General features: G+C 41.8%; 1 protein-coding gene across 1 annotated transcript in view; it reads right to left on the bottom strand.

Moving 5' to 3' along the window:
- The window catches only part of PDGFRL (platelet derived growth factor receptor like), a 68,160-nt gene that overhangs the window by 43,643 nt on the left and 10,629 nt on the right, over positions 1-13,888 (bottom strand). Inside the window, exon 2 of the mRNA XM_059384393.1 lies at positions 6,357-6,654. Within this exon, the coding sequence (XP_059240376.1) occupies positions 6,357-6,654 (298 nt within the window). The remainder of the gene's footprint in view (positions 1-6,356; positions 6,655-13,888) is intronic.

The following is a 13,888-nucleotide window of genomic DNA, read 5'->3' as shown; positions in this document are numbered from 1 at the left end:
AAGAACCATCAGGACAAAAGCACCATCGTTTTTTCTAACTGGTTTCCTGTTTCTTTCAAGCGTGTAAGGAAGTCTAACACAGCTGAACCCTGCCATCTAGTGGCCTTCTAATGACAGGAGTTCGCCACTTGGAAGGGAGCTAGCATCACAGGACAGGAGGCCTGAAGAAGCCCGCAAGCGCGCATCATCTCCTGTCTTCCCTGGGGGTGGTCCATATCCACCTTTGAGAAACAGGGATCATGTATGGCCTTCTGACAGAGCTCCTCTTTCCAAGTAGCCCAGTGTAATGTTTTCACATTCTGATGTCCACAAGGTTAACAGAAATCAATGTGAAATTTCGATCACTTTAAATTCAAAGCTATCCTAGCAAGAAATCAGTGCCCCCTTTGGAAAAGCATACAAATCTTAATTCTGTTTTGAGTCTTAAATTTAGAAATCAGATTTATAAGTTGAGTGCCCAACTTCTTTTTTAGAAGTTATTTAAGAAGAAGAACTGTCTTCTTAAAAAAGTAGTAGTAGTAGTAGTAGTAGTAGTAGTAGTAGTAGTAGTAGTTAGAAGTAGTAGTAGTAGTCGTTGTTGTTGTTGTTGTCAACAACAAATCTATCTTCCCTGAAGCAACTACCTACATGAGGCCAAGAGTGGTCTTTGGTCTAAAGGGCTTTGGTCTAAATGTGACCCATATGGCATAACTCACACACTTGCACAGAATATAGCAGCTCCATGTCAGGAACCAAGAGGCCAGGTTCACCCTGCTGCTCACCCATTGTCACTCAGAACCAGCCACCTACCTTCCATGAGTCTCTGTTTCCTCATTTGTTAAAAAGACACACTTAAGCTTAACAACTACTAAGTTCCCTTTGCTCTCTCAAGTTCCATGAGCTTGTTCCAGAGTTAACAGGTCTCCTGACCCCAGTGGCCTGATTTTTGACCTACTCTGTGCTCAGTGCCCAGCACCACACTTGCACTGAGATACCAATGGAGAGCCTGAGTGTGCTTGTGAATAAGCAGATGTCACCTCTGCCAAGCCAACTGCTGAGTGAGGGACACAAACATAAAACAGGGATTGTGCCATAGGTGATGAGGGCTTCAGGGCGAGTATGTAACTGGGCCTGAGGGTGGGGCCTGAGGGGAGAGAACAGGCCTGGGTCTGAAGATCTGTGAGCGGGCTTGTCCATACGTGCCTTACAAGCAAGAAGACACAAATGGGCAAAGGCCCAGGCAAGACGGAGACTGGCACATCTGGGCATCAGAGTCCACAGAGCCTGGACTGTGAACAGGAGACGGAGGTAAAATGAAAGAGGAGGGAAAGGCAGAGGTTATATTATGCAGGGCCTTGTGGGCCATGCCCGGAGTTGTCATTTAATTCTAAGAGCAACAGAATTGCTTTATGGAAGGGCTTGAAGCAAAAAAGTGACAGGACCAGATGTGCTTTTGTGAAGATCTGACTGCTCTGTAAAAGACTGAGGTCAGGTTCAAAACTGGATGCGGTAAAGCTAGTTACAAGATTATGCTGGAGTCCGTGTAAGAGATAAGGGTCATTGCTGTCATGATGGAAAGAAGGAAGACGCAAGAAATCACTCAATAGTGTCATTAGGGTACCCAGTAGTAGTTGACTGGACATGGAAGACAAAGGGAAGCATCGACGATGATTCCAGGCTTTTGATGAAGGACAACTGGGTAGAATTAGTGCCATTCATTGAACTGAAGGACACAGGAGAATGACCAGGTATGGAGAAGACTTATGAGCTCTGTTTCAGATGGTTCTTTTCAGAGAAAGGCTCAGGCAGTTAGCAGGATGCTGGACAGTCAGATCGGGAGCTCAACAGAATGATTCAGGTCTGTCATATGATCAATGGAGAGCAAGTGGTAGCCTGTACTGAGAAGAGAAAAAGACACAGAACCAACACTTAATGTTTGGGAGAGTGGACAATGCAGAGCTGGTGAAGCAAACTTCAAGGAGGGGCCCAGGAGGCAGGAAGAAAACTGGCAGAAAATAATGCTGTGGAAGCCAAAAGCAGAGTGTTCCTTTCTGTCGAATGGACCTGGTGGGGCAAGTCACGTGGGGACTGAAAAGAAAACCCTGGGTTTAAGGACCTTGACCTTGGTGATTAAATGCATGTAGAGTAGTGGGGCAGGAGTCAGGTGGTCTTAGTGGAGGATGATAGGAGAGGACAGTGGAGACCATGAGGGTGGAGAGAGAGTCTTCCAAGGGGCCCTGTTCTGAAGGTGAGAGAGGACAGTGGCTGGAGGCATATGGGGGCTACGGCCGGATTTCTTAATACAGAGAAGGCTCATGGGAGGGATCCTGTTGAGAAGAGGAGGTTGAAGATGCCCAACAGGGAGACAGTAACTTAGATCTCAAATCTCCTGAGAATGCATGCATGGGTGATATCCAGGACACAGACAGGGATTGGCCTTAGTCCGGAGGAACAACCCTTCTTCTACTATAACCGTCAGAGTAGGGAAGGCAGGGATGTGGTAAGATGGAGTCAAGGCAATTCGAGGGCTCCAACTGTTCGGTAAATTAGGGAGAATTTCATTAGCTCAAAGGAGAGAGATGGAAAAGATCAGAAATTTAGGAAGAGACAAAAAGTGAGCTCTCTAGAAAAATCTATCCAGCAGTGCTTGACGCAAATGAAGTGACCACAGTCTAATGGCACCCGCCTGGCCAGCTGCATGCTTTCCTCCACCAGGGTTCAGTACCCAAGTGTGGGCAAGAAGAAGTGGGCAAACAGGTTCATGGGGTTGTACATTTCCAAAAGGAAAAACAAAGGGTAACATAACTTACTTAGGATGGATTCAAGAGGTTGGTAGAAATAACAGACCCTGGAGTCTGATGAGCATAGAAGGAGGCAAGACAGATAAAGCGGGAGAAGTTCCTGGGGGTGGGGGTGGAAAGATCAGCTGACAAAATGGCTCCATAAGGTGAAGCCAGGACAGGCTCTGAGAGAGTGGGGACGGATCCTAGGTGGCACAGCACCGTAGATATAAAATATAGTCACATTTTGTTTTCACTCCCCAACCCATATGTGCAGCGCACCCGTTGCGCTAAGTATATTTGTCTTTGAATGTTGAATGAACAAATGCATGCCCAGGAACTGGCTTCTGAAATGACCACCAAACCCCTGGGGAAACCAAAAAACTGTTCCCTGAGTTTTGGTGTGTGTTGGGCACTCTTCAGGGTGCTAGGAATAGGATGATGAACAAAACAAACATGGATATTGCCCAGCAGTGGCTTACATGTTCATGGGGGGAAGATGGGGATAGACCCCAGATTACAAAGAATTGATCAGTTCAATGAAAAAGGAAAGAGGTGTACTGTATTTTCTGGATATTCTAAATTATAAATTACATCGGCTGTGCAACATTCTCTGATTTGAGTCTTGATCAGAATTAACCGTCCCAAAAGAACCCTTGATGATCATGCTTGAGAAATACTCACTGCTTGGTAATGATTAGTTGCAGATTATTGAACATTTGCCATAGGCCAGGCACCACTTACATTAGGTAATATAATCTCCATATTCCAGATGAGGAAAGTGGGTTCTAGGCAAATTGCTGCTCAAAGAGCACTTTGCGGCCTAGTGGTAAAGGCAGGATTAAGCCTAGCTATGCCTCTGCCTGACCTCTCTGTTCCGTAACTCATTCCCCTCTTCTGGTCGGAAGACTGATGGACAAATGTGGTAGCATTGTGAACTTTGTTTCAGAAAGCTACCAAAACTGCTTAAAATGACCAGGCTTTGTTGGAAGCACACCTGGGAGGCTTCCAAGCCCAAAGCTGTCAGAACACTGGTAAGAACTCAATCCACAGGAAAAGAAAACACAAGATGAATACTTCTCTTCTCTCCAAAGGTACCACGTTCTGGGAAAGATGTCAAGAGTCGATTTGTTGAATCTCTGGTGTCAAATAACTTGTGATTTTGTTGTTGTTGTTTGAAATAGTTATGACTAGATGTTTTTCACATTTTTCACATTTTTTGGTAAAGTCTTGGAAGCCCACATCTGTCTTTACTTTCTTATAAAACCCTGACTGGGCTTTGAATGAATACAATTTAATGTTACAAAGTCAAAATTGGGTTTTTTAGCTCTTAGATAGTTCTTTTTGATTCAGATTCATGTTCACTTTACTTTGAGTCCTTAAGATAGTTTCAAAAGTATTCTGGCTAATACAACTTTGAAAATATTTCTGGAAAATACTAGATCTTCAAGGACCAAATCATCTAGGTTTAAAATACTGTAAGTCAGGGCACCTGGGTGGCTCAGTGGGTTAAAGCCTCTGCCCTCGGCTCAGGTCATAATCCCAGGATCCTAGAATTGAGCCCTACATCAGGCTCTCTGCTCCAAGGGGAGCCTGCTTCCTCCTCTCTCTCTGCCTACCTCCCTGCCTACTTGTGATCTGTCAAATAAATAAATAAATAAAATCTTCTAAAAATATACTGTAAGTCAAAGATTAACTGTTCAGAATGATTTTAAAAAGCTCAATTCTGAGGGTTTTTTTTTTTTTTAAGTATGTAAATCTATCTCACTTTGGGAACTAAATCATTTGATAGTTAGTAAATGGTAGTAAATCTTTCCAGATTCCCAAGCAGGGGATGCACACACATACTTTAACACACACACACACACACACACACACACACACACCACTCTCTATTCTCCATTCCATATCTCCCAATATCCCTCAAGGAAAAGTCTACAAGATTACATCTCCTGACACCAGAAGAGTATCCTCAGAATAAAATGGGAAAGAGTCTTAATACAAGAAGGTAGTGAGATGGAGAGATATTACTTGTATATATTTTAACTTATTTATTCTCTAAGGTGTATGTGTGTCAGAAGTGGGAGAAGATTGTCTAGTCATTGGATAGCTAAAGCTAAATGCCAAGGACTCAGTTAAGTCCCATGAAAAACACAGATTTTAAAAAAAGGAGTCCTAAGTATAAAGAGTGATCAAAAGAGGATGCATCCCGGGCCTTGGGAAAGCAAACCTCGGGAGGCAGGACAGCCTTCCCTGAGAAAGCCACAGGCAGGCTGAAGTTGGCCAGGTTGACGAGTGGGCCCGGAGGGAGCTGGGCACATTTGATGATCTTACAGGAGCCCAGGCTAGTGAAAGCAGAGATACTAATCTAGAGATTAGAGGTGACTCTACAGAGATTCTGAGCTCAGGGAGGGTCTCATCAATTAGGTGAAGATGTTGGACTTTATCCCCAGTGGAGCCCTACTCTTTAAGTAGGGAAAGGTTATGTTCAGATCTTAAGACCTCAGCCCAGTGTCTGTGAGAAGAAGTCCAGGAGGACATCTGGGTGTGGTTACTGCGTTTCAGAATTGGCGATGAGGGACAACATTGGCTGGGACTGTGATTGGACGGGTTCACGGATTGAGAGGATGTGGGGGCATGAGGGGTGTTGAGGGGGAAGGCAAGGATGCTCCTCAATTTAGTGTCCCAGCTGCCATGTTCCGTGGCCTGGAGGGAAGGGAAGATGTCTCGGGGTGGAGTCTGTATGGAAAATGAACCTCTCAGGAACGCCCAAAATTTTTGATCCTAAGATCCTCATTCTTTCTCCATTTGAGTCATCCCAGACAATATCCTGCATAGATTTTTTTTTTTTTTCCTGAATCATATGAAGAAAAAGCTGGAAAGATTCTTAGAAGTCATGCAGTCAGATCCCCTTCATTCTGTGCATGAGAAAAAGGAACCCCGGGGATTTCTGGGCAACCCCCACAAAGATGCGCTGGAACCTCAGCCCTTAAGGCCCTGGGGTCCTACCAGGACCCACTGAAGTGTGCTCTGTGTTCTTGCTTTTTAACACTTTTTCTAAGCATCATCTTCGCCACTTTTCTTGTGCAAGAAACCAGGCACCGGAAGATACTCATTCAAACGTAACCCTCTCAGCAACTGAGGCTTTGAACGTGAACCTCACATACTCGGGAAAGTAAACACAAATCAGAAGCAGCTGAGAAGTTCAAAATCAGTTTAAGTTGCCTTCTCCTCAATGTGCTTACAGGCATCTCCAGTTAGATGATTTCGGTTTTCATTATGATCACATACAAAATAACAGAAAGCAGTGATTGGGCTCATTATTTTTATGGTATGAATTCTTCAATATCTATGCATCGTGGTTTCAACTATTTGTCTTTTGGCTTCCAATAAGATTTCACCATTTTAACCCATGTGGATAGTATTTGCAGTAATTTTTTTTAAAAAGGACAAAGAAATAAAATCTATGGCTTTTACTCATTGAGCTTTCATTTTTATATAAGCTGTGAGGGTGAAATGGTAGATGGCAGAAACAACACCATATTTAACACTAAACACTTGACCAACGTAAGTAAAAATAAACAAACAAATGCTCACCTAAGGCGAGAGTCCTTAAAGGTGTCAAGATAGGCAGGATAACTCCATTCAATCTTGTTCCCTTTACATCGAAGCTCTAGAGTTTGGCCTGCGGTCAGGCTCAGGGTTGCTGCAGGCTTCTGGAAGCGGCCTTTATCCATCATATGTATCATTATAGATTGAGTCTTTGGTGGGGCATCAGCTGCATCCCTGTCCTTTATTTTAGGAATTTTGGGTTTCACCTTCTTATTGGTAGGCTTGATTCTATTCTCTCCAGGCTCCTTTGGACGCTTGTTCTTGGGAAGCGGTTGGCCAGTAACTAGGACAAAAGTGAAGAGAGAAAAATGCAACTCAAGTAGTAATGAACCGGAGGATTCTGCACCTAAAACAGGTAAGCTTTGGACACTCTTCTCCTCCATGAAAATTATTTTCAGGAATTATCATTATTTTCTTAGTTCATCCTTCTGTTGGAAAACAATGACTCACTGAGAGGTAAGATATTTCATTTTCAAAGATTTTACTCCAATTCAGCAATTTACCTCATTGCACATTATGAGCTAAAATTTGCACTTGCCAAATAACAAGACTATTTCTTGTAGTTCATCCTGTCTCGCAGTCCCTCAGGGATCACAGAGAATGGCAGCATCAGAGCCGCTCAAAGTTGTTGCCCATCCTTGTGGCCTCAGAGACATCACTGTTCATTCTGAATTTACTGTTTAAATGCAGGAGAATGTCATCTCCAGGGAGTACAGACATGAACTGCACCATAAACCCTCTTAGAGGAGTTCAAGCCACTATCAACTTTCTCCCAAAGGAGTGCACACAGCGGAGTCTGGGTGTATCTGGATGGATGATGTCCATATGGATGTTGTCCATACAGCATACAAAGCTTAAGAAGAAGTAAGTCCCAAATATTCCCTCATTTATTTTTTATTTTTTAAAGATTTATCTTAGAGAGAGAGCATGCACATGAGCGGGGCAAGGAGCAGAGGGAGAGAGAGAGAATCTCAAGCAGGCTCCGCACTGAACAGCGAACCCGACAGGGGGCTCATCCTATGACCCCCATCATGACCTGAGCCAAAACCCAGCTGGCCACTTAACCGACTGAGCCACCCAGGTGCCCCAAATCTGTGCTCATTTAAAATTTCCAAAGAAGTTATTGAAAGTTCAACAGTAACTATAGCAATGGTTTAGAACTTGGCCAACAAAATATTGGGGGGGGGGTAAGAGATTATTTGATCACCAACATTGTTGATAATTGCTGGAAAAGGGTGATAATAAAAAGATGATCTAATTAGAGTCTATTTTATCACTGTTTTTCCTTTCTCTATAGATGTCCACCCCTGCTTGCCTACATCCAGGGAGGATGGCTCCCACTTTCCTTCCCTTGCTATGCCTCTGGGCTCCAGAATGTCCCACATGCCTGCACAGACTTGGACTTGTGTTTGCCCAGCAAGGATGAGAAGAAGATCATGCAGTTTCAGTCTCCCCTCTGTCTGCACGAACTCAAGGGCAACCTCACTATATGCCCACAAAATTACTAAATGTCCCAACTTACGGGGCCCTGACAGGTCATTTAGGTAAAATTCTTACATTATACATTTAAAAAAGGGACGCTGTTGCACTCAGCTGGTTGGTGGCAGAATGTGAGAGTAGAATTCGAGTCTTCTGACTCTTACTGCAGTGTAAAGTATGTTACCTATGTAGCTAAGTATCCTGTATATTTTTTAAATAGATAGCAACACAAGTCTTGGCCAAGATTATACAAATACAGGGCATTTGTAGAAAATGAGAAAAAGTGATAAAGCAGAAGAAATTTTTTTCCTTTTTGATGTATTTATTTAACTAATACTATGTTGGTGTATAAACGGGGATCAACAAATAGAAAAAGGTAAGTGTTGCAAGCTCTTATACGGGTGGGCCAGGCAGGTGACCACAGAAGATAAGCCAAGTGGGCCTGGTCATGCCATGGCCTCCCTAAGGGACAGCTGCTCCTGCTTCAGCAGGGACAACTCCCTGCCTGCAGAGAGTACATGCCCACACTTGCCAGATCTGAGACCTCAAAGGGTGGCAGAAATGCTGATTTCCTGATTTATAAGTGCCAGAAACTCAATTTTTAGAAACTTCCTGTTTGAACCAACCCCTGAGTTTAGAAGTCTGGTAGTAATTGTCCTTGAACAGGTGAGATGACCAGGAGGGGACATGAGGGGAATTTCCAGGAACGTTCTCTCTTGATTTGGGCTAGTTACAGGCATGTGAACAGTTTGTGAGCATTTCATGAAGCCAAATTTTAAGGCTCTAAAAATGTAGCTGCTCTGGACTCAACCGCTTAATAGTAAGCTTGGCTTCCTTTGCATATTGCCCTGTGCCCTTTGAAACAGGAGCCATTCCGATTCCGCTTTTAGTTCAGCTGAGCCCAGACGCTGGAACCAACCCCACTCTGATCCCAGTATCCATCAACATCAACTCTTCAGCCTGCTGCCTTCTTTGGGCTTATATGTCTTGCTGTCTGAGCCCTGTTCTTTTCCATGGCTTCGGGACCCGTTGAGACCCTTCCTTCTTTCCCTAGGTCTGAGTCTCTTATTATTTCCCATCCTTCCGCTACTCTAGCTGCTCTGGGTCATGGGCCCTGCTGAGCTTCTTCAGTCCTTCCAGAGAGCACAGTTGTGTCCTTGAGCCCCAGACTCCAAGGTGAGTCTCCAATGCCTGCTGCTGAACCTGCTGTTCACCAAGACGTCCCCTGATCCTGCACATTTGCCTTATTTACCTCCAAAGTTCTAATGACAGAGGAGGGTGGGCAGTGGCACACATGCACATTATTTCCCCAGCCTTCTAGAAGGAGAAGCTCTGTAACCACCGGGAACATGTCAACTCAACAGGAGTGCACTCATCCAGCAACGTCAGTTGTGAACTTAAGTCTCAGTTTTGCAACAGAGGGAAAATCACCGCACTTGACTTAGGGTAGCACATTCCGTAGTACCATGAGAATGTCTGTCATCGGTGCTTTGCAGGCATTTCGAACGCACTGTGCCTATGGGATTCATGGACTTCTGAGCTAACGTCGAATTTGATGTGTTTTCTTTATCATGGAACAGGAATCCAGGGTATCAAAAATGACCACAACTGGCTGTAAATCCTATGGAATTTAGACAAACAGTGCAACTCACCTGACTTCTAGCCTCTCAGATCCTATGGGACTCTGTTTCTCAGGAAACTAATAAGGGATATTATGCATCCAAATGTGGTATTATCCCTGCAAAGTAATTTGACTTGTTCAACAAATGGACATAGCAACTGATCTAACTGTATAGTTGGTCCACCTACCTGATGATGGAATTGGTCCAAGGTCTGATAACAGTGACACTAAGTTACAAGAGCCAGCTTCCTGACCCCATAAGGCATACAGACAGACCTGGGATTGAGTGATTCCCAAACTCCATGTCTAACTTCTTAAAGAACATGACTTTTCTACCTATGTAAATTATTTTCCAAAGATCTGAAAAATTTATATTACAGATAAATAAAAGCAAAAGCCCATTACCATTGTGTTTTTGAGATGATAGCATAGTAGTATGTTTTATAGAGAAATAAGTGATAAAATTCACACATCATTAAATATCATTATTGACTTCAGATCCTGACTGCCACTTACTAGCTATGTCACAGCAGGATGTTACCTACCCTCTCTCTGTTCGTTCATCTATAAATTGAGAATTATAGGTTAACAATGACTATCTTATCAATACTTGTGGAAGATTACATGAGTTAATACACTTAACACACTGAAAATATTGTCTGGCCCATAATAAGTAAGTGCTAGGTAAGTGCTACTTGCTATTTTGTGGTTGTCTTGTGATAACGTCTCACGGTGATCTCCATGATAAATTTGTAATGGAAGCAATGAAGCTAATATTCTTCCTAATTTACAGGTGAAATAACTGAGCACAGATGCCAAGTAGCTCACTGCAGGTTACTAAGAAGTTATCTAAGAAACAGATCCTTGGATGTCAGGTCTAGAGTCTTCCCTGGTTCATGCTGTTGTCTCTTGAGTCACTTAAAAGATTAGAATATTGTAACAGTTTCTTTTCTTTTTCTTTTTCTTCTCCCTGCCCCATATTGTAACAGTTTCTTTTCTTTTTCTTCTTCTTCTCCCCGCCCCCCTCTCCCCACCAAAATCTCATGCATAACACCCTGTCTAAATGGTTTCTTTGTGTGATATGCCCCAGGCTTTGACAAGAAGTTCCAAATCAAACAGAACATGATGCCAGGGAGGCGAGTACAACCTTCCTGGAAGGGCTGGGTATGCTTTTCCAAGGCATACATTAGAATCCCTAAGTGAAGAGACACTGGTCAAAAGCCTGTCTCCAAAATAAATGAATAAATGTTATAAAATAAGAAGTAAACAAGACAAAGGACTGTAACCTTTTGGCACTAATTGAGGATTGCAATCACCCCTTAATAAAAGTAATTTAACTATTAACCTCTGTAATTCTATAGACTAGAATTATGTTGGAGAAGTTAAAAAAAAAAACAAATTCACTAGCAGAATCATTGACATCTGCTCAAAGGAAGACTATATATGAATACTGTCATTAATATAAAGATCTGTAGCTGTTTGCCTTTTTCTTCTCATGGACAGTTAAGGGTAAAAGTCCGACATGAGGATTGCATGAAAATAACTACACCGTAAATTGGCTGAGGAGCTTAGGGCTTCCTTAGTGAGTTATATAAAGTGATGAACATGCCCTACTCTAATTTTTTGGTTCCTCATGGAACACCCCACAAGAATACATACACTTTGCCAAGAACAACGTTGAGAAGGTAAGAAAGCAATGACACTTGGGAGAAGAAAATACAAAGATGAGAGGCTTTCCTTCCCCTACTCTCTTTGAGAGACTCACTCCAAAATACCCTCTTACCATTTATTAAAGTATCATTTTCTTAAAATAGCAATTTCTAAGAAGAAACACTTCTACTCAAGGAATAGGTTGTTACTTTGACAGCTCCTGCCTAACTCCATCAGGTCGCTGACCTCTGCTAGGAGCAGTGCACCCCCAAAGTGGCTCCCACATGACTAGCCTCACCCAAAAGTATGCCCACAGCAGCTGTGTTCCAGCCACAGCAGGAAGGCACATGCAGCCCACACAAGGTGACCCTGGAATGTCTGGTTCTGATGACCAAGAAGGACTGCACTTCCAGGCCTCACTGGACACCCTTTACATGACACAATATTCTTCAAGGCTGGAAGATGTAGCTCCTCTCCCTAAAACATAGAAACAAACATAGAGAATGAGAGAATGAGGAGACAGAGGAATATATTCCAAACAAAAGAACAAGACAAATCCTCAAATAGAACTAAACAAAATGAAGATATAAGCACTCTATCTGATAAAGAGGTCAAAGTCAAGGTCATAAAGATGCTCACTGGATTCAGGGAAAGAATGGATGAAAACAGTGGGAACTTCAACAAAGAGAAAGAAAATATTAAAAAGAACCAATCAGAATTGGAGAATATAATAACGGACATAAAAAATACCCTAAAGGGAATCAATAGCAGATCAGAAAATGCAGAAAAGTGGATCCATGATCTGGAAGACAGGGTACTGGGAATAACACACAAGATTAAAAAAATGACAATAGCTTAAGGAATCTCCAGGACAACATTAAGCATAGTAACATTTGCATTATAGAGTTGCCAGAAGACAGAAAAGGACTGAAGATTTATTTGAAAAATAATGGCTGAAAACATTCCTAACCTGGAGAAAGAAACAGACATTCAATTTCAAGAAGCACAGAAAGCCTGAAACAAGATGAACCCAAAGATACCCATACTAAGACACATTACAATTGAATATCAAAAATTAAAGATATAGAATCTTGAAACAGCAAGAGAAAAGCAACTAGTTGTGTACAAGGGAACACACAAAACAGTAGGGTTTTGAGCTGAAACCTCACGGGCCAGAAGGGAGTGTTATAATATATTCTAAGTGCCAAAAGAAAAAAACTATAATCAAGAATACTCTACCCCACAAGATTATCATTCAAAATTGAAAAAGAGGTCAATTTTCCCAGACAAACAAAAGTTAAAAGGGTTCATCACCACTAAACTGACCTTATAAGAAATGTTAAAGGGACTATTTAAGAGGAAAAATAAGTGGAAGAAAATTGTGAAAGAAAAAAATCTCACTAGTAAAAGCAAATGGAGTAAAGGAAGTGGACCAACCACCTATGAAGCTCTTGTGAAGGTTAAAAGACAAAAGTAGTGGGGCGCCTGGGTGGCTCAGTGGGTTAAGCCTCTGCCTTCAGCTCAGGTCATGATCTCAGGGTCCTGGGATCGAGCCCCGCATTAGGCTCTCTGCTTAGTGGGAGCCTGCTTCCCATTCTCTCTCTGCTTGCTGCTCTGCCTACTTGTGATTTCTGTCAAATAAATTAAATAAGATTTAAAAAAAAAGACAGAAGTGGTAAAATCAACTGTATCTACAATATTTATTTAATGGATACACATACCAAAAAAATGTAATATGATGTCACATATGTAAAACATGGGAAAGGTAAAAATATATCATAGTGCCTTTAAAATGTGTTCAAACTTAAGCAACAATTAACTTAAAATAGATTGCTATATACATAGGATGTTATATATAAACTTCATGGTAGCCAGAAACAAAAAACCTAGAAAAATTTTACAAAAGAGTGAGAGAGATTTCTAAACATAGCACTAAAGGAAGTCATCAAGTCACAAGAGAGCAATGGATGAGAAAGGGAAAAGAGAACTATAAAAGCAACGAGAAAACAATGCACAAAACACTGTAAGTATATATGTCAATAATTACTTTAAATGTTGGTAAGTGCTCCAATCAAAAGACATAGGGTAAGTGATAATTTAAAAAACAAGACCCATCTTTATACTGAATATAAGAGACTTAGTTCAGAGGTAAAGACACACACACCAACCAAAAGTGAAGGGATAAAAACAGATTATCCATACAAATGGAGATTAAAAAAAAATACCTGGGGTAAAAATATTTATACCAGACAAAAGAGTTTGTTTGTTTGTTTATTTATTTCAGAGAGAGGGAGTGAGTATGAATTGGGAAGGGAGGGTAGAGGGAGAGAGAGATTCCTAAACAGACTCCATGCTCATCACCCTGAGATTATGACCCCAGCTGAAATCAAGAGTTAGATGCTTAGGTGACTGAGTCACCCAGGGGCTCCCAGACAAAAGATAACTTTAAAATGAAGATTGTAAAAATGGCAAAGAAGGATATTATATACTGATAAAAGCATCAATCCAGCTGGAAGGTATAAACACTTTTAAATATCCATGCACACAACATGGGAGCACTAAATACAAAAGCAAATTTTAACAGACATAGAGAATTTCACAGTAATACAGCAAGAATAGGGGACTAAAACTCCCACTTCTATCAATGATCATCCAGACAGAAAATCAATAAGGCATCAGTGACTTTGAGGAATACATTAGACAGACAAATATATACAGAACATTACATACCAAAACAACAGAAAACACATTCTTTACAAGTGCATAT

Source organism: Mustela nigripes, chromosome 18 (genome assembly GCF_022355385.1).
Source record: "Mustela nigripes isolate SB6536 chromosome 18, MUSNIG.SB6536, whole genome shotgun sequence".
Classification (NCBI taxonomy): domain Eukaryota; kingdom Metazoa; phylum Chordata; class Mammalia; order Carnivora; family Mustelidae; genus Mustela; species Mustela nigripes.
Note: the sequence above shows the minus strand (reverse complement) of the source record. Positions and strands in the feature narration are given on the sequence as shown.